We start from the raw sequence: 24,979 nt of genomic DNA, 5'->3' as shown, positions 1-24,979 counted from the left end.
GTGCGACACCTTCGAGTACTAATTTGTTGACCCCGCCAATCAAAGTGAATGGCATGTAGGCTGGTACGCGCCTGATGCGCGCTGCAAATTCCAACATAATGGAATTTCCATTTGGGCGCGTTTCCGTACGCATGGAGCACCAAAAGCCAGCAAAATACGCACAAACGCATGGTTTCACGCGTACACGCACCAGTTGTGACCACACAAAGTCCGAAGATTGAGAACTTTTCCTCAACTTAGAAACAAGAGTTAGAAATGAAAAAAGAAAAAAAATGGAGCCAAATGACTTGAGCCCAAACTGCCAGATTTTCAGTCAAAGAACTTGGGGAACACATTAAAAGACTAAGTAACAACTGAGAACATCTGTTTATAAATAAGTAATGTAGACGACTTATGTATATGTGCTAGTACAATACACAACAACAAAACTAAACCAGTTAAGGTATGCTATGTCGAGATAAACCCTCATCATCTTGCAAATAATAGATGCATAATTACTAATTAAAATACGACATAATTACTCAGCCGTAGCGGGTTATGGGATATCGGTCTGCCTCAGATTTCCACTGATCTGAAATAGCAGATTTGAAATTTACAATGGGAGGAAATTATCAGGACTGGAAACACACTTGGTTAGCAGGGGCTCTTCACGTCCTGGAAACGTTCTGTTGGAGTTACACTGCATGTGCCTGTCGAGTTTCCTGGACCGAATTGTGGATGCTATGGAAGATGGGTGGGTAAGTGGAAGGGCACCAGGTCAGTCCTGTCGGCAGTATTCCCCCAAGTTTATGAGTAACTAGTTACAATTACTGACACTTCATGCACTGCACTGTTCATCACCGTCACTCTATTAGACGACTTCGGTTGGAGTAGTTGTGGCTGGGTCGCTTGTTGGTTTGGTTATTGAGTAACTGGTCGTGGGTGTAGCAGCCTGGGTAGTGTTCGCGGACTCGTTGCTCCCTGTTGCGGAGAAACAGAGAGGACACACACAAGCATCTCAGCAAAGCAGACAACAGCATACCATCTCCTCTTCGCAAAATCTGATTTCAAAAATTACTATGGAAACCCACCAACATTTTGACTTTAGATCTTCACTTTTTTGTTCCATATTGCTCTCCTGAACTCATAGTGCTCAGGGTGATATTTGAGAGGGGAACACTTAGGGCCCGGTCCCACGTGCACTTGGGTTCGCTTCGGCGTGGAGGTTTTGCGACAGCGAGCCTGGTGTCGCTCCAGCGACACCACGTGTGTATGGTCACGCATACAAACAAGGCAAACTCCTACTTCGGCGGAAAATGAGAATAAAGTGGACTGTGGTGCATACGGTACGGAGAAAAGACGAGGTCAATGACCATCTTGCACGCATTTTTGTTGCATTTGGCATCATACGCATACAAATTTCTTGTAGTAAGTCCTTATACTGCAGACCGTGGTGCTTTCCGCTGAAGCGAAACCGCAGAAGCGACAGTCTTGGTTCGAAAATTTTGGAGGAAGCGGATTGGAGTTTCCACCGAGGCGGAAGTTCTGCTTTTCGCCGTTGCCATGGTATTGTTCGCTCCTGCGACGTCGCTTCAGCGGATCCACTACTTCCGAGTGCATGTGTGCCCTAACAAGTTACGATACAGATGGCACCGAAAATTAGTAATTTCCTCAACTCTGAGGTCACCGGTGCTCCTGCCTATGCAGTCAGCTCAAAACCCGGAAGGTTGTCCCGAGCTCAGTCCGCTTGCTATCAAGAGTTGATAAATAAGCGTGTGCAACTCGCGGATGGGTAGGCCCATTGCAGATTTTTTTGTTGACGTAATCTTTTCGACAACGCTCGCGCTGCGAGTCCTTCGGAATGTTTTCCTCGTGCTCTTGGCCGGACTTACACTACAAGGCCAGTGCCCAGCACGTGCCCCAGACTAGGTATAGCCCGATTTTGCTAGCAATAATTATTATGCTAGCAAAATATCGAAGAATTCTGAAAGGGAGCTTGCTAGCAAAACGGAGCAAAATATCAGTGTGTCCGCTGGAAATTTGGAGATTATACACTTACACGGTGCACGTGACTCAATTTCGCACAGTTTCAGCAATACGTGACTCGCTTTTTCTCATTTTTGCCAACACTTGACCCACTTTCGGTCACTTTTCCCACATGTGACACAATTTTTTTTTGGGGGCAAAAAGGGAGCAAAATATCGAGTGGCCTGGCAAAATGAAAGCAAAATTTTTAATATTAACGATGAGAAAGCAAAATTTTGCGGCAAAATATCGAAGCTTTACTGGCAAAAGCGGGCTTTGCCTACTCTGCACTGCTCTGCGGCAAAATGGGCGTTTCTCTGAAAAAAGGTGACGCCCACAAAAATTCTGCCGTGGGCGGGGGTATTTGCAGATTGTGCAGGAGACATCCGGAGTTGCGCACTCTTGTTTATCTACTCTTGCTAGTAACTAGTAGCTATCACCATTTCTCTGGGTATTAAAGGTATGTCTTTGCCACCTTATCATTATTACTCAAAAAACTCTTTTCAGGAGCTGTACTGAGGCTTTTAATCTCTCGTGAAATTGCAAAATCTGGGTTTGCGTTAGGGCTGAAAACCCCTGAATATTCGAACCTCTGTTCTTCTGCCTTCCCAGCAATGTGAAGAAAATTCAAACTGGGAAACGTGATCCAATCCGCACACAACTTCCGGTCCTTCTGCGCTCGCACTGCACATGAACCATCCTGACAAACAGTCCTACAGCGCGGTACCACAGGACGTGCTACGAAGTTGTTTTGCGAATTCCGTGTATCCACACGTAACCATATCCAAAGCTCAGTGGTTAGTATACCTGGCAACCATACCGCTTTTGGCCGGGCCTGTTCCAATTGCGAGGACAGTAATAGCGCGAAAGAGCGAACCACAGATACGACCATTTTTTTTACAAATTGCGTGTGAGGCGAGCACGTCTGTGAACAGCATGCCCAAGAAAGGGGACGTTCCCTGTAGGTCATAGTTGCATGGCTCGTGCAAAGTAGAGGTCAGAATAGCTTGAGCCTCAGGAATCTGAGGACTTTGAATGACCATTCTACGTTGAGTACGTGCGCCGATGAAAATTTTGGTTGGAGGATACAGAGTTTTGCTCGCACGCAGTAAGGCAGCTCTCAAAAAGGCATGACGGCTATTTTGTTGCTTGTACATTGCATGTAGCAGCAATAGCTTGAGAGCCAAGATCTGTAGCACATCGCATCCAAATGCCAACTGGGGGCGCATTTGGTTGGTACGAGCTAGAACAGGATCCACCAGAACAGCGCGTTTGGTTGGCACTGCACCTGTTCTGGGTCGGCCAGAACATGTTCTGCTTGCTCCGGCCTCGAGGCCGGAGCAAACCGAGCAGTTTCACTTTTTCACTGTGAAACCTGGCGGGAACATCGATTTTGGTCCCAAATGATCACGTGCACACACTTTGGAGTTGGACTCTTCGTACTGTACACAGTCACCATGGTGACACATACACATTTTGAAGTATGTACTAAGTTTGGCATCTTTTTTTCACAAAAATGTGCTCTGTTTCTGGAGTACCGTGTATTTGGCATGGGGCTGCGCCATGTGCACCAGCTGTTCGATCCTGTTCTAGATCGTACCAACCAAACGCACCGTGGACGTACAGAAACTAAAAATGAATTTAAAATGCACACTATGAGGGTAACTTAGTAAAGATGATTCGGAGACCTTTGGTTGGAGGAGTTACTTTTGCCCCGCCCCCACTTCCATCCAATATGTCACCGCCCCCGCTGTGCAGCATCTGATGGTTCTGTGGTATTCAGTGAAAACAAAAACAAAAAAACTTACCAGGTGTGGGTTGGTAAAGGCAGGTTGTTACATTTGTACAGACACCGACTCCACCACACTCTTTGCCGCTGTCAGCATCGACCGAACACTGACTGGTGACTCGAGACTGGTCCACGCAGCGTTGCTTGTGGCACACAAGGTCCTTGTTAGCGCCGCTGGCATCACAGCGTGTTCCGTCCTTCACGAGCGATGGGTCATCATGGTTTCTTGGCGGAGACGCGTACAAACCATTGCACCTGAGTACACCGCCAACACCGCGTACGGGAATAGTTTGGGACAGAACATCACTACTGGGTTGGTTCTTTCGAGCAACTGGAAGGCAGAACAAACTACCACATAGGGCATCTCCAGCCGCACAGGCTGCATAGGTTCCTGGGGTGGAATTGGACGATTTGAAACCACAGTTACCCGTACGTTCTCCAAATACGTTCATGATCGCGAAGCAATCCTCAGGAGTCCGCTCCAATTTCCTGGCCGTCATCAGGCTGCGCTTCTACCAGTGGCACCTCAGGAGGTCCTTCAGGTTCCTTAGAGTATGGTCGCAGATGTGAAGCTTGGGATTGTTGACCAAACATCGTTCTTCATCACCAGAAAATTCAAACAACTAAGATCTTCAAATGCAGAGAATTTGAATACTAATCACACGTGACGTCATCAAAACCATCAAAAGAGGAGACAAACTTGGCCCTCCGTAGCTTCATATATCGACTTTTTGGGCCTAGTTTTCGCGATTCCCCATTCCTTGGGGCCATACAAGGCACCCATGAAGAGAACACACCACCGAAAATATTCCCGGAGTGCCCCTTTAATTTCTTCACTCCACTCGGCCAGTGGAGTAGAAAATTTGCATTTCCCTGACATAAATCTACTCAGCTTACATCATCGACAAACCATTCACGGCGGCTGCAAGCAAGGTCAAACCATTATATCAAGAATCCATAATCCTCCAGAGAGCGCAACTTCACTGATCAGATCTGGGACGAAATCCGTGTTGAACGTCATAGTGTGACATCATGAGTAGGGAAAGTGTGAACCGTGGTTGACCGCGTCGACGCAATGACGCAAGTCCGACCCAAACATGACGTAAATCACGGATTACGCCGTCCCACAACCCCATCCTAGTTGCGTACTCTGCGGAATTATGGACTCTTGATGATATCAATGAGACAGGGACACTCCACTCCTCAAAATCCGCTGGGATCAAGTCCCGCTTATGTTTCCCGGGTGACACAAAATGGGCATTTTGCAACAAGCCAGGAGACCAGAAATTGCTGGGGCCGATGACCGCCATTCATGCATGCAAGTTGGCTCAACTAGTCCAACCGACGACAGGCAAATCACCTACTACAATGTACCATACTTTCCAGAGTAATCGCCGTACCTGAGCATTATCCGTGCCCAGATTATACCCATCCACCCTTTACATCGTGTTGTATTTAACCACTGGAGTGTGCACAGACCTTTTATTTTTTGGGGGGTGTAAATTAGGGGTGTTTAAAATGCGGACTGTAATCCGAACACATGGCATTACTTTCACTGGACATAGATTTACAAAGCGAAAGAAATGTAACTGCAACATGCAGTACGCACGCCGAAGGAATGCAGCGTATTCGCTTCATTAAGTAGACACTTACGAGTCTGGCACCGGTCACCAGTCCATCCTTCAGCGCAGGTGCAGGTGCCGTCTTCATTACAGCGACCCTGGTTCAGACATGTTCTGCACTCTGCAGCAGTTATTGTGTGCAGTGCATGACGTACATATTGTTTCAGTGCACAACAAAAATAGCAACAGAACAGCACAGCATGGTTAGTACATGATTCATGATCATCATCGGGTGCGACACGTCAAAGCAGTTTTTTTAAACATCCAGATTACACAACACCCCAGGTGCACTGGGGGAGATCCACCACATTCAAACGGAATGATAATAGTAGTAGTGGGTCTGGATCTGGATCAGAGTATGAAGAAACGATCACAACCTCAGCCTTATATGCAATGAGTGAAAATAACTGTTTGCATTGACAAAAATGAATATCTTGCTACCTACCGAGTTGGCAATGTTCTCCGTAGAATCTTGTCGGGCAGATGCATTTACCCTCGTTGTCACACTGACCCTGGTTCAAGCACTTGCAGTCGTCTGTAGAGATACGATATGTTCATGCATGCGCAACAAGAGCAGGGAATGGCAAGGAAAAGCATTACGGCATACTATGCAATGAGAAGCATGAAGGGAGCAATTGAACCACAAACAAGTTACCAGTGGTTGAGCCAGACTGTCCAAGCACCAGATTTCCCAGAGTATAAAAGCCACACATCACAAGTTCAACCCAAAAAAATTAGTGGTGAGGCCTATTCTGCGATGGTCAAATTAATTAACGACGATAGATATGGTAGTAAAAGTGGGGAGGCTTCCTGCATTTTCATAAACAGTTGAGAGTAGAACCCACACGCTCTCTTCCATTAACACTGCAATAGTTCAACTCATTTCACAACAATTATTCCGCTTCGGCAAATTGCCTTCATCAGGTTCACAATGATGTGCAAGCTTCCAAACTATAGGGTAGGTAGCTGCATTTCGTGGCAAAAATCTGGGTGTGGAAATACGGTCGTGATATCAGCACCTGGTTATGTACAGTATTTTCCAGAGTAAAATCCACACTCGAGTATAAAGGCCGATTCACAATACAACTTCTAGCAACGCGACATGCGACTTGTGACACCTGCGACGAGCTGCGACAAGCCGTGACAGCGACACACAGTTCACAATCTTTTTTTCATGTATGCGAAATCCTTATGCACTAGTGTGCAGAGGCCACTCGTCAAGATGGCGGCAAATCCGAGAGTACAAAAATTTCGACTCTGGCTATGTGCGCGGCGGATGCGAATCTCGCACGTGCATGCAAAATCTAGCCTACTACAGATCTGGGTAGAGCAAGTGTGTTGGAACGACGACCTTTTCCGAGAGAGAATGTGGCTCTTTTTATCCCAACATTTTACTGGCCACGCTCTCCCTCCCAGCTTATTGATACGAGTATCTGCTACCGAGTAGAAGTCTCCATCTTCACAGCAGGCCAGGCAAAAGCGAAACATTGAAATACTTTGCTCACTTGGTTTTTTGGTTCTTTGAGGTGTTGATGTGGTTGTTGTGTACAACTCAAAGTGACAAACTTGAGACCCCCGCGCCACAAAGTTTCGTTTGGCTGTTCAATGAAAGGACATATGGAACCAGGGATAAAAACTATTGTGGCTGCCAACAAAACTCCTAGTAATGTAATAAACGGGGGTGTGACATTGGTAATTCCAAGGAGAATGTACGCACGGCCATTCCACAACGTAGACGAAACTACGAGCTCAAAAACACTCCGATTTTCAAACAAACGACGCAGGAAAGAAGACATGGCCGCAGCGTTCCCGTGTAGCCTTCAAAATGCCTAATTTTACTTCGATAGCGGCTGGTTCTGGGCAAATTCAGGCCCAATTCGACCGCGTCGTACCGCTCAGATTCGCCCAAAACAAGAGGAAATGTACGGTAGATCCGAATGCATACGCATTTTGCTTACGGGGACGACTGGCCAGATTTCATGCACTGCAAACACCCGTGTAGTAGTACTATGCACGTGCACTGCATGAGCACCCAGGGTAGAAACTGTACTCTATTTGTGCATGTCGAACGTCACATGTCGCAAAAGTTGAACTTTCTTCAACTTCTGCGACAGGTACCTTGCGACTGTACGCGACAGCTCGGGACAGACAGTTTCTAGTCGCAACTGTCGCGAGTCGCGTCGCAGAAAGTGGTGCTGTGAATCGGCTTTAATTAAGCTGCACTTGAGTATAAGCCACACGCGGATTTTGTTGGTACTGAAATATAGACATCAGTATACCCCGTTCACCAGCGGGTTATTTCCATTGTAGTACATGTATAATCAACACAGACTTAGACAGTTTTATCCTGCAGTCTTACCCTTTTCACAGTATTCTCCATAGAAGACAGTGCGGTTGCACTTGCAACTCAGGTCCTGGGCCAGAACGCCATTAGCACAGTGCTCTGCGCAAAAAAAGACAACACAAAAGGCTCCATTGCACTCGCTCACAGTTCGCTACACTTGAATGTTCGCAGCATCACAACACACTCAATTGAGTGGAAAGCCCGGTTAAAAAATTATATCAGGGCATGTCGGACTGTGGGAGTTGATTTGAATGGTCCATATCAGTGGAAGCTGCAGGTCCATCGCTAATCGGATATTCTTTATCCAACGTCAGCACCCAGTCAGCTCGGCAAGCGTTCGGCAAGGACACTAAAATTAATATGTTGCCACTTCTTCCACAACCGAATGTAAAGCAGTTTGTACAGTGGTCCATGCTTCATGTGCGTGACGAGTTATCTTGTCATTGTCGATTTTAAAAGCTAACTCATTTGCTGCTAAGATAGCGCTGTAGGTGATGCCAATGTATATGATAATCTCGGTAAGGCTCTGAGCCCCACAGTATCACATAATTCTACGTCTGCAGGGTGAATACCACAGAATTGTTTTCTCCCAGAAACAAAAACATAACCTAAATCTCCTTTCATGAAGTAGTGCCAAAGTTTGAATATATTGCTGGGACAGTCAGACCTCGCTTATCCGGTCCTCTTTTATCCGGATCCCTTGCCATCTGGAAGAAAATCGTTGGTTACCGATTTACAGCATATGCAGTGCATACATACAGTAGGTGTGTTCGATTATCCGGTTCCCTCGCCTTGTTTGCAACTATTCTACGCACATACGAAAGTCTACATGCCTCCGGACAAGCAAGACAAAAACAGGCTTCGAGGATAACCAGTTTTGAAACTGTCTTAGGGCATGTTCGTTTGGTAGGATCGGGATCCCGATCCACCGGATCCACTGGATTCGCACCCTTTCGATTTGTCGAATCCGGATCCGGATCCTTTGGATTTGGATCCGGTCAACCCACCTCGGGGAGCAGGGTTGACCGGATCCAACGGATCCTTTTTTTGCCAATCAACCTTTCTTGGCGCGACAACTGCACATTTGGCGGGACCCAACCCGCGGGAATAGCTTTCCTCATGCCTTGCACAGCATAAGTTTGGTTGTTTCATTCCTTTGTTATTTTTTGGTTTACCGTTTCAACCATTGCGTATCCTTTGCTGGCAAACAGCCCGGAGTGGCAGCGAAATTCAACATATGGAGATGCGGAACCCGTTGGATCCATGTAGCTCTTTTCCCTCGGGCCACCAACAGTCGACGGAGAAGGTTTCTTCCATTTGTGCCTCGTTCCAATTCAACTCGCTCCAATTTTGGCTGGTATTGCGGCTTCTACCACTGCGGCTCATTATGCGGCAACTACCCCATGTTTGAAGCGGAATTCAACACATATGGACATGGAGATACGGAACCCGTGGGATCGGGAGCCCTTTTCACTCGGGCCATCAACACGTGGAGGTTTCACATTATTCCGTTTATGCTTCGTTCCGATTCAACTCACTCCAATTTTGGCTGTTCGTGCTTCTACAACTGCGGCTCATTGGGCGGAAAATAGTCCACATGTACAACGAAACTCAACATATGGAGATACGGAACCTGTGAGCGCCCTTTTCACTTGGGCCATCAACACGTGGAGCTTTCACTTTCTTCCATTTGTGCTTCCTTCCAATTCAACTCACTCCAATGTTTGCTGTTTCTGCTTCTACAACTGCGGCTCATTGGGCGGCAAATTGCCCAGATTGGCACCGAAATTGCAAACATATCCGGACCAGAACCGGAGAGATGATCCTAGTATGGCGAGAATGACATGAGGGACAACTTTTCCTCGCATATAAAAAGCATTCAGCACGAGTAGTATTCACTATCTCCCTCATCTTTCTCGTTCCTGACAATGGCAGCTGAAAGTCTTGCGTCAAAGTCCCCTCAGCCCAGTGGCCAAGATCCTAGGCCTGGCTTCCAGTGGACAAGACGGCTGACGCTGGAACTAATTTCGGCACGGTCTGAAAACGACGGCTTGTTTCAAGACATGAACTGGAGGAAAAAGAGTGTGTGGAACCGGATTTCCCAGCGAATTGCAGTAACATTCCCGGACGAGGAACTACATCCGTCTGCAGAACAATGTGAAAACAGATGGAAAAACCTGATGAAAGCGTACAAAGCCTATATGGATTCGCAGCAAAAAAACTGGGGCTGACCGTAAACAGCCGCCTGCTTTCTATGATGAAATGACTGCTACGTTTGGTTGGAAGCCCAACATCCACCCAAAATGCTGGTTCCTGTCACCAGACCCCCAAAGCGTCCAGTTGAATTGTCAAATTCGGAGGACAATCAGGATGGTGAAGCAAGAGTATCAACCGCTCCGACCACACCGCAAGCTACTCCAGTCCGTCTCAATGCTACAGCAGGTGCATCAGCAGCCGTGGCAACCCCTGCCGCTAATGATGAGGAGAAGGGCGTAAAGAAGAGGAGAAAGCGGTCTGGAGGGCAGTCCAGTGACGCCCTGGAATGGCTCAAGAAGACGAAATGTGAACATCAAACCCGGCAAGAGCATAAGCACAACGACCAGATGGCAATACTTGGCGACCTTACTGCAGCTGTCAATAGGCTTGCAAAGCAGTAGAGGCATACTTCGAAGTACTATTTATTTATGTATCTATTGTGAGTTTGTGAAGAATACAGAATGTGTTTCTACATAACATCCAATGCTACATGCACATACATACACACACACACACACACACACACACACACACACACACACACACACACACACACACACACACCAATGAATCGGTGATGATACTTTGCATCTACAATTATTATGTATCCCTCTCTCAATGATGTATCATTCAAGATACTCGAGCTTGTGCTTATTTCACTGCTTATAATGAGAAAGTACTACCTACGCAATATCGAGTATCATCTTCTGGTTGCGTGTATGTGTGACGCGGTTTGCGTTAAAGCATGGGGTGGCAGGGAAGACTACCAATCACACACTACTGCCTACTTGCACAACACTATTCCTTGCCATTCTCTGCAGTCAGTAGCTGGCACCCAAAAGCTTTTCACACATGCTTTGATTTGAGAACAGTTACATGGAAGGTAGAATGTGCAAAGAAATGAGGACCCTACTCAAATACAGCAGAATTATGCGAAGTGAGTAGTAGAAAGTCAATAATTGTGAAAGTCTGCCTTCCTCTGTTAAGCAATGAGATCCACAATTCGGTTGCGCTTGTCTGCGGCACCGGTGTTTGGTTGAAAATACTACGTTGGATTAGGTACATCACCTTCAGGTAGGTCTTGAAGAAAGTCACTGACATCGTCTTCGTGCATGATGGCCATATTGTGCAACACACAGGCGGCAATGGTGATATGGGTGGCGTTCTCAACATTCACAATATTTAGATACTGGAGTTGCCTCCATCTTCCTTTCAGCAATGCGAAAGCTCTTTCAATACACATCCGTGTTGACGAGTGCCTGGAGTTATAATTGGTCTGACTTGCTGTGAGGTGACCATCATCCCTGAAGGGAGTCATCAGCTACGGCTGTAATGGGTACGCAGAATCTCCAACGATAAAGGCTTCTCCAGAAAAGAAACGACGAGCATCTTCAGTGACCAACTGCTTCAGGGGACTGTTTTCGAATACTCTGGCATCATGCACAGAGCCAGGCCAGCCACAATACGCATCCGTAAATAGCAGGTTCCTGTCGCAGACTGCTTGTAGAATAACGGAATGGAATTTTTCCTGTTCAGGTATGTCTCAGGTGCCTCATTTGGTGCTGCAATCGGTATATGGCAACCATCAATCGCCCCCATGACGCCGTGGATGTGCTGAGCTGAATGAAATTCTGCTTGCGTCCTCTCTGCACCTTGCCCCTGGGGCCAACATATCAATAACGGAGCCATGTCCTGCAAGGCAAAACACACACGCCGTACGCTGTGCCATACTGTCGATTTGGATAGACCAAACTTGTCTGCCACCTCTCTGATGGTGCTCTTACTGCCAAGCCACCAAAGAGTAACCAAAAGCTGCTTGCGCACGGGTATAGGCTTTCCGACCTCCATTGCCCTGCACAGCCATGTGGACAGAATGGGATAGCTTTGTGCATACAATTTCTACTGTTGCACAGTGCAAACGGAAGTGTCCACGAAAATCTGCATCAGACTGCATCAGACTGCAGAGGCACAACAACTTCGACGTAGACCCTCTGCCGCGGAACTGATACACGTCGAGGTGTTCGAAATCCAAGGACTCCATTGAAGCCACGTTGGTGCGACAGTACACAAATCTCATCAAACAAATCAGACGGTATCTCCTCACTTTGCAGGATTCTGGCAATGGACTTGAAATGGTCCTACTATGGAGGCGACAACATGATCGCAGAACCCTGCTTGCTCACACTTTTAGATTTGAATTTCAAAATATATTACAAAAATTGATCGGTACCTTGACAACCTTGGCAACTTTCAATCGCCATTTTTATACGTCATCATTACGACGACCAACTGTGCTAGCCATCGTTCGATTGGAGCTGGGAGGATCCGAGTGATCCAAGATAGGGATCGGGAACCGGATCACATCAATCGAACATGCCCTTGTTGATAAAATATTTTAGGATATTAATACATTATAACAACAACTCTGCAAAAGACTCAGCTCGGAAGCCGAACTTCCAGGCCAGATGAGTATGCGCAATCAGCTGGTCACGATGCTCGTACAACAAAACTCGTGATATAAACGGATGCGGGTGTCATGCCATCACACGAATAAGAGCAAGAAAAGAACCGTTTAGCACGTGTCGCACACAGCAGACACTAGAGTACAGTGTAATGCAATGCAAAGAAGTGAATCATGCCATGACAATACAAATTAATATAAATTCAGAGAGTGCAACATACATTCTGAACACGCCTATCCGGATATATTTTTGTGGAAAACGGGTGTGGCACAGTTCACGTTGGCACATATATGTTTGCACAGGACATGTTGGCACAGGACATGCTGGGACAGGACGTGGTGGCACAGGACATAATGGCACAGGACATGTTGGGACAGGACATGTTGGGACAGGACATGTGGGGACCGGATATGTGGGACCCGGACATGTGGGGACCGGACATGTTGACCCAGGATAATTATGTTGGTGAAGGACGTGTCGGCACAGTTGTTGTTGACTTCTATTTTATTTCACCAATTGCACAGGCATGATTGCCTTCTTACCGGCCTATAGGTCCGGTTCTCAAAGAAAGATGAAGACAATTATATGAGGAAATGTATAGAGATAAGGACATGCAAGCGATATAATTATTATTATAGAAATGTTTGTTATGACATTGTGTGTATGCTGACACTCAATTTGTGTGAATTTTTTAAATTGTGAGAACAAATAAAATTTAGTGGAAGCAGTTCACAAGAATATATGTGTGAACATTGCCAGACTTTGCTGGATGGGGACAATTTTTAGCAGTCCAGGGAACATGAAGTACAGCGAGGGGTGTTGGACTGTTGGCATAGAGTTTACAAGTTAAGTACATCAATATCAGATAGGGCTCTCTTGAATTGATCGGCAGCAGTTATCGATACTACATCAGCCGAGAGGGCGTTCCATCCAATACTGATATATCACACTCGAGCGACCAGCAGGCCCGCGAAGGAAAGGGACTTGGAGCAAGTTGGAAACTTGGCCCCTAGTGATGCGCTGATCGTTTAGCACGGTGTTTGGAGCAGTCGTTGTAAAGAGTTGCTGTAGGAGTGGGCTACAATATCCATTGATACAGCGGTGTACAAAAATTAGAACTTTCTGAGTGTATGTGTGTGTCAGGCAGACAATACTAAGAAGTGCCAGAAGCGGTGCGGTGGACGTGCGCTGTTGCAAGGTTGCACGAATGCCGGCTTTGAAACTCTTCTCCAGACGTCCAAGCAACTGGGCAGAAAGCCCAGGAACAAAGCTATTAGAACCATAGCATAGCTGAAAGAGGACCATGCTAAGGAACCAAGTGCGTCTTGCGCGCAAACTGAGTCCTTGACCATGCCTCCAGAGCTGGCCAATGGTCCTAGCATTCTTGCGGCTCAGGTGTGCAATGTGGGGCTTCCAGGACAGCTCCTCATCGAGTATTACCCCGAGATACTTAGCCGAAGGTGTGACAGCAAGTTTGTCAGCATGGCAGCACACCTCAGGCTGTGTGTCATCTGCGCCACGGGACTTTATGAAGAGAAGCTGAGTTTTTGCTGCATTCAGCAGCAAACCAATACCTTCTAGCCACGTGGCGAGGCTTGTGATGGCGTGACTGAGGGTTCGGCATACTTCAGTGGGGTCGGTGTCTGAGCAGTCGAGAGTAATGTCGTCCGCAAATTCTTGGTGGTTTACCGGTGGCAGGATCGTGCTCAATGTGCTAGTGTACAAGACTAATAGCAGGGGACCAAGAATGCTGGCCTGTGGGATACCACGAGAACAAGAAACGGCAGAAGAGAGATGCCCTTGAACTCTGATCTGCTGGAAGCGGCCTAAGAGGTAATCGGAAAACCAAGTGAGTGGGGTACCAGATATGCCAAGAGACAAGAGTTCAGTCAGAAGACGCTCGTGCTGAACTCGATCAAACGCTTTCGACATATCTACGAACACAACTCCAGTGTACTCTCGTCGAGATTTGGCTAGAGACCATCTGTTGACTGCGAGGACAAGTGCATCCTCTGTGGAGTGTTGTTTACGATAGGCAAATTGGCTGGTGGGTAGAAGCTGGGCTGATTCGAGATAGGTGGTGAGCTGTTTCTTTACAAATGCCTCAAGAATACGGGAGATGATGGGTAGCAGAGAAACTGGGTGATAGTTTGTAGGTGAGGTTGGGTCGTCACCCTTAAATAGAGGGGTGACATGTGAGGATTTGAAGGTGGAAGGAAGTTGGCCTGCTCTGAGCGAATAGTTGATAATTGTGGTGAGATTGGGTGCCAATATTGAGGAGAACTTGTGTAGAAGTAGGCCAGGCACACCATCACTGCCAGTCGCCTTACTTGGGTCCACAGAACTCAAACAGGACTCGACGGCAGAAACTGCGACTGGCTGGAAAGTAGAGAAACCACATTGTTGGGTTGGTCCCAAGGGAGCTTGAAGAGTGGCGGGACCCGCTGGGTCATGTACGACACTACGAGATGTTTCACTGAGATCCTGTAGGGATGCCTATGGGACCTGGACTTTCTTTTGACGGCCAGTTACAACATTCAACACTCTCCACAGTTTGCGCTGGTCACTCGTTCGGCATTGTTCAGTGAAGAACTGGTTGCGGAGTTTCCTGTCGAGTCGACGGGCCATGGCCCGAGCTTCTCTATGCTGATCACGCAATTGTACATTCGCTTGATCTCTCATTAGGAGCCGGTGTAAATGATTACGTTTACGAATTGCACCCACAAGCTCATCAGTCAGCCAGGAGCATGGGCGGCGTGCGCGTTTACGCTGGGGTACCAATGGTGCATACTGGTCTAGTGTGGACATGATAGAAGAAGTGAAAGAATGAACCATATCATGGATATTGCTGTGGGCATCAAAGTCTTGCTGCTGTTTCCTCTGGAGGTCGATACTGAAACTGTCCCAGTTTACTGGATGGAGACGTCTGGTGGTTTTTACTGACGATGACAGGTGGTGGTGTGTGTGAATGCTCAACCGGGCCAGCACAGCAAAGTGATCACTTATGTCTAAGTGTATTGCTTCACAGATACCATCCAATGGGGAGGATGAGAGGAACAAATCTAGCATCGTGGATGATGTTGCCGTGACTCGAGTTGAAGATGTAACGTAATTGCAGAGATTGTAGTGGGAAAGTATGTTGTACAAAGGGGATGCAGATGGAGAAGTTGGATTGCTAAAATCAATATTGAAGTCGCCAAGTACCACAGTGGACTGCTGACATCCCTGAACAGCTTGCTCAACGTTCTGATCCAGTGTGGTCCAGTAGGCAGCAGAACTATTTGGCGGCCGATAACAGCAGCCGAAGAGTGTTCGAACAGGGGCTAGAATCTCCAGCCACAGCATCTCTAGCTCGCACTCTAAATCGTCCCGTTGTCGAAAAGCCAGTGACTCATGACAATACACAGCAACTCCGCATCATCGCTGATCAGATCTTTCTCTTCTGTATAGCTCGAAGTGCGGGATGGACAACTCGTGATCGGACACATCCGGGGTCAACCATGTCTCGGCTATCGCGAGAACGTGAATGCCTCATGTTGAGATGAACGTTTGAACTTCTGCTACCTTCCGCCGAACACTACACACATTCAGAAATCCCACACTGAGTGACTGGGTCGAGGAGGTAGGTGGTGCTATGGGTGTTACATTATAGTTATATTTCGGCACAGCAGACATTGGCATAGCAGATGTTGGCATATGATATACTGGCACAATTACTGTTGTCCCAATCTGCATTGCCACAATGCATGTTGGTATAAGTCATGATGGCACAGATATGTTTGGACGAAACCTGTTGACACTCAAGGCATTTTCATAACGACAGATTGCATGCCTTCTCACCGGCCGGTAGTACCCAAGAAATCGCTCTGCAAAAGTGATTTAGGTTGGGAATCTTCTTGAAACATTTGTTGGGATGAGGTCTTTCATTTATAAGGCAAATTAAAGGCGCAAATGAAGCAATGTTTTATTTCTCTGTGTCCGCAACCAACATGATATGCTATTTCGTTATGCTGGTTGCAGACACAGATGAATAAAATATTGCTTCCACAGGGGCAGCCATTGATAAAACCACTCTAAAATATAATTATCACTTACTGACACAGAGGATTTTGGCGTGGCGATTGATTGTGGAATTTTGAAATGGATTACTGCGATTTCTAAACGTCACAGTTATGTAATGGGAGTTGCCATTCACTCGGATTGGTTTGACGTGGTAAGGTGCATGCCGAAGAGCCAATCTACCTAGCCAGCGGTTTCTTAATACATGGCCATGTGCTTGCAGCCAGTCATAGGTTATGAGGTGAAGTCCGTACTCCTGACATGCCTCCTCTGCAAACTGCTCAGTCACGTTGGGTTTCAGTGATGGCGTGGCTGCGGCGTATACTGAGTCGTTGTAATGGAGCCACTTGGCTGCAGGTCAAGGGCACATACAGTAGTGGGCAGATAATAGGTACATTAGTAATGAAATATACTCGAATAACGGGTGCCCTGGACTCTATAGTCGCACTCAATGAAACCTTGTCTGATGGCAGTGTCAGTGCAATGAACTAAAAAAAGAAGGTAATCGATAACCGCTTTGCAGTGATCGTTTCAGCCCTACCCTGAGTTGTTGCCGGGTACACACACACACACACACACACACACACACACACACACAAACACACACACACACACACACACACACATGCACACATACACACATACACACACACACACACGCACAAGGAGAACGATTTCGAAAACTGGGGCGAGAGGTTAAAGTGAAAAAAATGTTCTATGCATACGAAGAATGAAGGTTGCCGCTACTCAAACATCTCAATGAGCAACATGCTGGCTATACCTAAAGCTGCATGTGGCTGGGCAGACCTCAGTGACCAGCAGTACGCCACTGTTGCAAACCACTCAGTGGTTCTACCCAGTACAGTTGCTCTCGGTGAGACCCGGCCCAGCGTGCAGATTTAGTGCCTTCAACTTGCGCGGCCATTGACGCCGTAGAAGTGGGACAAATGCGGCCGCGTACGCATGTCCAATACAATGATGTAATCGGAACTTATCCAGGGCAGCCAGCTTTGCACTTTGGGTCTATTTTCACCGAGCGCAACTGCACTTAAAGCAGTCCCGGAGAAAGAAGTTTTAACCAAGCTATGAACAAAACGTACGATGCCGACATAATAATGTGATGAACAAATTAACTTTGTATCTTTATAGTTGTAGTCTCTTGGGGCGCGTTTGATTGGTCGGATCCAGAACAGGGGCGTTTGATTGGTCTGTACTGGTCTGCTCTAGGTTTGGAGTGTTCAGAACATGTTCTGATCACTCCCACCCCAGAGGCTGGAGCAGCCAGAGCTTGTTGCAAAGCCCAATGAGAACCTGACAGGACTACGCAATGAGTTTCGTTTTTTGTTTTGATTCGAATAGATTTTGGCATGTCAGTGATTACGAAAGGGCGTGGTGATGTACATAGAGGTCCAAGTGTGATTTTGCACATTACACGGCGGTCCACACGTCCATGATTGATTTTTTGGCTGTCTTCGAAGCTTCTTCTCCGGTTGTAGTTGCCTTTCAAGTTTGTTTTGCCTTCGCATGTTGAGCAATGTAAACATCTTTGAAGTCTGTGTAAATTTTGAAGTTTGCGGCATGGTGAGCTATCATGAGTTCTACAATATTTCAGGCAAAAATATTCGCCGTTCTGTTTGATTGGTAACTGGTGTTCTGACTGCTCCAGTGACTCTAATCTGAATCCGGATTCACCAATCAAACATGCCTTTAGTTTATTCCCTCCTTATCCTGTAGTGTTTTGAGAAGAAGGGAACGAAAACGTTCAATACATAGTTCACATGTCCGGACTGGCTGATGGTATGTTCCGGCGTAGATGCATACGACGACATGTTATTTTTCTAATGAACAAATGGAATAAAATATGCAAAGAATAATTTAAGAACGTCCCAGTTGTCACCGTTATGCCGGGTTATGACACAAGCATAGACATGAACTGCTTCTTAGCAGATGGGGTGAATTGGTAACTCGCGTCTGGGTCCGACTCCGGCTAGATGGGTAGGTTTTCCCATTGGAGTGGGAAACCTAAAAATAGGTTGTAATCACTCTTGGCATCGCCTCTCTGTGTCAGTCCTCTAGCCCTGTCAATAGACATGGTTAGCATTTTACCATTCACATTGACTTCGACCGTACGTCGGCCTGTACCATTTTGTGTGTGATTTCAAGACACTGGTTAGCATTTCGGTTTCTGACACAACGATCGACTTGTGACGTAACCTAGTTGGAATTCTAACGTTTCGTTCTTCCGCTAAACAGAGCTTTCTATCGTCGAAACGGTACCAAACCAATGGTATTTTGGGTGTTGGGTACGAGTACGGTTGGATTTAGAGTGAACGGTTAAATGCTAACCATGTCTACACACACAACAAACGGGTACAGGCCGACCGTCGCAAATCGCGTGAATGGTAAAATGCTAAACCATGCATAGTATCACTTTCTACCACATGGTTGCTGGCTACTGAGCATCTCTCTCACGGGTTCATTTGATCACAATCCAACAGCCTACCTTCGCAGATGACATCATGATGGCTTGTTCCATCACTGTCATACAATTCTTTAGTCGAACTGTTCTTGCCCTGCTGGTATATGAGATGTTGGCCATCCTTCACGAACGATGTCCATATTGAAGTAGGGTTGCTGTAACCGCTCGTCACCATCTCGTTGAGCAATGCTCCCATGCAGTCGCGCACGCCAAGCGTCTGATTGGTGAAGGAATCATGGTCTACCACGTTGTATCCTCTTCTTGTGCACATCTGGCGGGCATGCGTCAAGTTCGTTTTCTTCTGGCAGCTGTCACCGTCGAGGTGTGGATGACACGGCAAGCTGGCAAGAGCCATCCAGGTGTACGTTGCGTTATCTGTACCCAGGCACTTTGTCTTGAAAGCTGAACATAACACAGTACACATGCAAGGCACAGTCAGGTGAAGTAGAAAGCACACATAAACAAGATGTACACTTCCTAAGCAGCGGTACCATAGTTCAATTGAAAATTATTTACCTATGCAAATACCACTCGCCCATTTAGCTCCATTTCCTCCAGCAAACTGACTTTCCAGTGCACTTTCTCTCCGGGTATCGTTTGACCCACAGTTCAGGACGAAACATTACATTTTGTCCTCTCATTTCACCTTGATAGCCTTTCATCATCTTGGCCTTGTTGGAAGGATCAAACCTTAGCATATCCATTCTATTAGTTCTCAGCTATAAACTGCATTCGATTTTAGCTACCTGGTAAAGTAGAGTCACTCTACCGATAGAGGAAGAAGGTAGAGGTAAGTGGACGAACGTTATTCTACCGGATTTATTAGTTTACACGATATGTACGTGAAATGTTTCTATTCTGTATGGAGGTGTACAAATCCTTGATCTTGCCGGAAATCCCGTAGCTCTACCAACTTCTACCGGTTTCCACCAACTTTTTCCTGGTAGAGCCGGTAAAGGAAAGTAGAATCCACACTTTTGACTTGAAGTTTTGAGTAGAAGAAACGAACGCCTCTACCGAAAGAAATAGTTTCTACCCAAACTTGTAGATCAATAAATGAACGCCCCGTTAATGTGTACAGGTATTCCCCCATTTCACAGAAATATGCACAGCAAACGTAGCTCTACCAACTTCTGCCGGCTTCAACCAACTATTTCCTTGTAGAGCCGGCAGAGGAAAGTAGAACCCACCCTTTTAAGTAGAAGAAACGAACGCCTCTACCGAAAGAAATAGTTTCTACCCAAACCTGTAGATAAAAACACACGTCTCTTTAATGTGTACAGGTATTCCCACATTTCACAGAAATATGCCAGCAAACTGGAATTCACTTCATACAGCATAATACTCACTATGCTGACACTTGTCTCCATGGAAACCATTCCGGCAGTTGCAACTGCCATCGTCAGTGCACTGACCGTCATTCAAGCAATTACATACTGCAGCAGTGATTGGGAATATTCACGCATTTCCAAAAAAGCACAAAGAGAGGAACAGAAAAGCGGGTTCTTGACATGGCCTTGAACATGATAACATGGAGACGTTAAATTAACTCTTGACAACAAAATAGCTCAACTCATGAGAGTGACCAACTCCCCATATATATGCATTATTTATTCCACATGAATAGAATAAAGAGGTAGAATTGGTTGGAGGAACTGGCATGAGGACACGGAAGTTTTTTTCTTCTTCTCGACTCCGAATACAACATTCCAGCATGCATGAACCCATGGATCATACATTATTTGACACGCAGGCATATTACAGTAGCTTTCTTTAGCCCTTACCTTCTGTGCAGTTGGGTCCATCTAGTCCCGGTTGACATTCACACACTTTGCTCTTTTTCACCCAGGGTTCCTGGCACACAACTGCATCCATCACATAGCACACACCAAAGAGGAAGAACACGAGAGAGTGACTCAGCCGGAAACGGAGTCAGGCAGACTAAAGACAATTATAAAGTAAAAGAGGCTGGACCAGGGAAACTTGGATAAATCTGGGTTTCGATCATAATGGCCTTCTTCCAAAAGATAGAATTGCTGCTGGAAGGTAAGCACTCTTAAAACAGGAATGACAAGCAGCAGTTTACAGATCAGTGCTATCAGTAGATAGCGTCAATTATCATCACTGCTCTGCGGCACACTCAGACAATTGAAACTTTGCTAATAAACAAAATTACGACAGAAGCACAACGTGACATGACCAACTTAAGACAGAGGGTGGTAATAGGTTTTTCATTAATTTTGACAAAACCAGACCAAACCAGAGCACTTGCAGACGATAGCACGAACAGTTCACAGTTCAGGCGTAGCACAAATTGCTATTTTGGAGTGTGGCCGGAGAACTGTTCGTGCTTTTTTGTTGTGTCATTTAGGGGTGAAACGAATTCTGAATATTCTGGAATTGTTCCTTTGGATAACAATTCGAAGCATTCGGTTCAGATCTGAATACATAGTGTTTTGGTTTTGGACATTTTGCATGTGCAAGTAAGGCTGCGTTTACACGACAAAGCTGGGCGTGAAAACGCAACAAAATCCTTTCGGATGCATGGTTCATTTACACGGTACGAAGAGCAAAACGTAAAAGTTGTAGACCAAACTGGAAGAAAACCAAAACGCTGGCCAAGGTGGAAGAATTTGAAAACGGAAATGTTCTGCAGGATAAATTTGAGTGCGTAAACAGTCGAAACGGTATGCTTGCCTCGTTTTGCGTCACGTTTGTTTTGTTTTCGGCCGTTTACACGGATCCGGCAATCCCAAAAATTGTTTTTACAATTTTCGTCATGTGACGAGTGTTGTTTTGTGGCCTATTCCTGGAGTGTGATTGGTGCTTCCACGACAACACTTGGCACATGATGAACATTTGCGGATCCTTTGCTCCCGTGTAGACGCGCGAAAACGATACAAATGGAGACCACCTCGGATCAGCTTTGACCATGTAAACGCACGAAAACGAAAGAAGAAATGCGGGACCGAAAATGGAAAACTGGCCGTGCATTTTCATGTAAACGCAGCCTAATATTGCAGTCATTGACTTGGTAGTAGTAGTAGTAGTAGTAGTAGTAGTAGTAGTAGTAGTAGTAGTAGTATTTATTATTTGACTAGGGGAGTCCCAACAGGCATGGCCTTGTTACAGGGAACCCTAGGTGAATCTTTGTGAGGTGAGCAAAAGTACCAGCAGATTGTGCCTGACGACAGTTTGGAGGAAGAGTGTTCCACCGACCTGCCGCCAGAAAAGAAACTAAGCGCAGTCCATACCCAATATGTACAGTAGGTAATACTAAGGCAGCTGTATCCTGGCCTGGGTCCGTGTGAGGTTATAGCTTACAACATTAGAGAGGTTCCGCACAACAAAATTAGTCGATGAATGGAGAGTCCCACTTCATGCGCACCTGTGTTCCACCTTATGGAGTTTTCGAATTACGTACCTGCCCTTGGCAGCTTGGAACGCGGCAGTGTATGACCAGGTCGACCTGGCTAGAGAGTCCTAAATATGTACCTCTAACGTAAAGTTGCTCAGCTTTACGTAGTGCCGAACCTCTCTATTAGGGTGCTGTTATTATAACAAATTTTCTGTGTACTTTTATTTTCGGTACTTTCGGTGCGTCTGTTTCATTCGTAAAATTTCAAGACTCTAAACAAACACTAACACACATAATCCAATAGGGTACTGCTTCTCTGTACCGAAATTTTCTGTCCACCTACCCTAGCCTGTTGCCCTCATACCGAAAATATTGAGCACCGAATATTTCTGAAATTTTGAGTAGCCTCAAGTACATGGCAGTAGAATGCGGTGGTTGGCATGCTGGGAAAGGGGACTATGGCTCACAAGGCTGAACCAGACAGAACTGTCTACATATTCTTCAGTGATGTGAGAACAAACAAACTATATAATATCCGATATCCAATTTGAAGACAGGGTTGGTGCTACTTCGGCGATACTTATTCAATTCGTTTACAGAATATTCGGTACGATTTAGAATATTCGTTTCACCCCAACACTCTTACTTCAAGCGAGTACTCAAAAAGACCAGTATACATGTCCTAGTTCTCTGTCACCCCTGTTATAACTACCGCGAAGCCTACTCGTACACGTAAGGTAAAGGGGAGCCCACTTTTACATGGATGTACGCTCTGAAAATCCCACGCCAGCCATATGAATTATGAAATGAGTAAAACGAATTCACTTCTACTTACCGAGTTGGCAATGGTGGCCGGTGAATCCCCTAGAGCAGCTGCATTCACCTTTGTCATCACACTCACCTTGGTTCAAGCACTTGCATGCTGCAACAGGCAGGGAAAAAAAGCACATGCATGGAGTGAGTGACGCAGAAATAATGCACGGGAGGTCACTGTGTAGTAAGTGGCCCCCGGAGGCAATCACGCACAAACTCAAGTCAAAGCACTCACTTTCTAGTTTTCCAAATAATCGTCACAGAAGAAATATTATAAACACACTTGGAACACAAAGAGAGTAAAGAAGCAACAATACAGAAGAAAGGAAGGGAACAAAAGTTCGGCAACCTGCAGCCATGTTCTAAGTCCTTAACCAATAAGCAATCTACGAAAACCGGTTGCCGACGAAATTCTAAAACCTTCTGGAACATTAGTATAAGCAGCCAATCACATTTCACAGCTCAAGAACACAAACAAGACACAGGGGATGTAGGGACGGCTTCTTGTTAGTGTTCATCCCTTTCTCTGGAAGGTGTGTGTTCTGATAATAACAACAAAAACCTAATGCAGGGCGGTAGCGACCACTTTTGGACTGGTCTCAGTTGGACATTTTACCTTTTAAAACTTGCAGTTAAGATGGTATGACCTAAACTTGGAGAAAGTACTTTTTTCTCGTCCGTCTTGATGATACTGCAAAACCATCAGATGATGATGATGGAGATGGCCTTGTGACGTCTTCAGGTGACAAAATGCACGGAATATCCGCTCTAATGTGGAGTTTGTGACCGGAAGAATAGACAGTCGTGTGGCAAAGCACTGAATCTGCACCCTTATCATAATCCAGGAAAGCCAAGATTGTGAACCGTTAGGGCTTAGAAGCGCACATTACAGGTTTCGTTTCCTCGCACAATTGTTTTGGAAACTAAAAACATTGCTGGCTATGGGAATAAAAGAAATCTCAGGAACAGACGCCTTCAAGTTTTTCGCAGCCATCTCCGACTCTCGATCAACATGAAGCAAAAAAAAACCTGTGCCGCCAGTCTGTCCCTGACAGCCCTACATATAAGGCAGAGTACATGCAGGTCTCCCTAGACGGTGCTGTGTACATAATGCACATGGTACTGTGCCCAATCGATCGCTGAACTCCCATCAGCTCTCTAGAAAGAGAAAAGGAAACATCGGCCCGAAAAGTGGTCCGGTGAAAGCAGGACCAACCGGACAAGTGGCTATGCCCCTGTAATCGCTTACCCACACATACACGCACCTACACACACAAACACACACAAACACGCACATACACGCACATTCAGATATGCATATGCGCACATACAGACATATACACACATATACACACACATGCACACAAACCTAATGGCTTACTGTCTTACCCTTTTCACATTCTTCACCGTAGGCCATAGTGCGGTTACATATACAACTCATGTTTGGTGCAAGAACACCGCTCCCACAGGACTCTGTGCAGAAAAAGACAATCAAAGTCAATATTGGATTACTCTTATGCAGTCTATAACAGGGCTGCCACACTTAGAGGGAGAAAAATCTGACGGTGGTCTGGGGTGTCCCCCGGGTGAAAATATTTAGGAAAATGGCTTGCTGTTGTGGCCCCAGAACACATTTTTAACGGTCCACACATTTGCATTTTACAGCTACATGTACATGTACATGTACAATGACTGGACAAACGCGACCTACAAGCGCCGAATGGCCAACTGGACTAAAATGTGCTCAAAATAAAATCGGTCGGTTTGTCCGACAGGGGATCAAAAATCGGACG

The 24,979-nt window shown here is 46.1% G+C and overlaps 2 protein-coding genes across 2 annotated transcripts in view; both read right to left on the bottom strand.

The window, feature by feature from the left end:
• Positions 1–249: 249 nt before the first annotated feature.
• On the bottom strand, positions 250–19,396 carry LOC135820649 (protein cueball-like). Its single transcript, XM_065333676.1, has 6 exons — positions 19,040–19,396; positions 16,573–16,887; positions 7,775–7,858; positions 5,861–5,950; positions 5,447–5,536; positions 250–960 (listed from the first exon to the last, which is right to left on the bottom strand). The coding sequence occupies exons 1-6, from the start codon at positions 19,368–19,370 to the stop codon at positions 851–853; spliced, it is 1,020 nt and encodes a 339-aa protein (XP_065189748.1). The 5' UTR covers positions 19,371–19,396; the 3' UTR covers positions 250–850.
• A 1,392-nt stretch (positions 19,397–20,788) lies between these two features.
• The window catches only part of LOC135821798 (uncharacterized), a 40,680-nt gene continuing 36,489 nt past the window's right edge, over positions 20,789–24,979 (bottom strand). The window contains exons 19-22 of the mRNA XM_065334794.1: positions 24,576–24,659; positions 24,446–24,451; positions 23,275–23,295; positions 20,789–20,880 (exon numbers count right to left, since the gene is read on the bottom strand). Coding sequence (XP_065190866.1) covers positions 20,789–20,880; positions 23,275–23,295; positions 24,446–24,451; positions 24,576–24,659 — 203 coding nt within the window. The remainder of the gene's footprint in view (positions 20,881–23,274; positions 23,296–24,445; positions 24,452–24,575; positions 24,660–24,979) is intronic.

This window comes from Sycon ciliatum, chromosome 7, assembly GCF_964019385.1.
Source record: "Sycon ciliatum chromosome 7, ocSycCili1.1, whole genome shotgun sequence".
NCBI lineage: Eukaryota > Metazoa > Porifera > Calcarea > Leucosolenida > Sycettidae > Sycon > Sycon ciliatum.
Note: the sequence above shows the minus strand (reverse complement) of the source record. Positions and strands in the feature narration are given on the sequence as shown.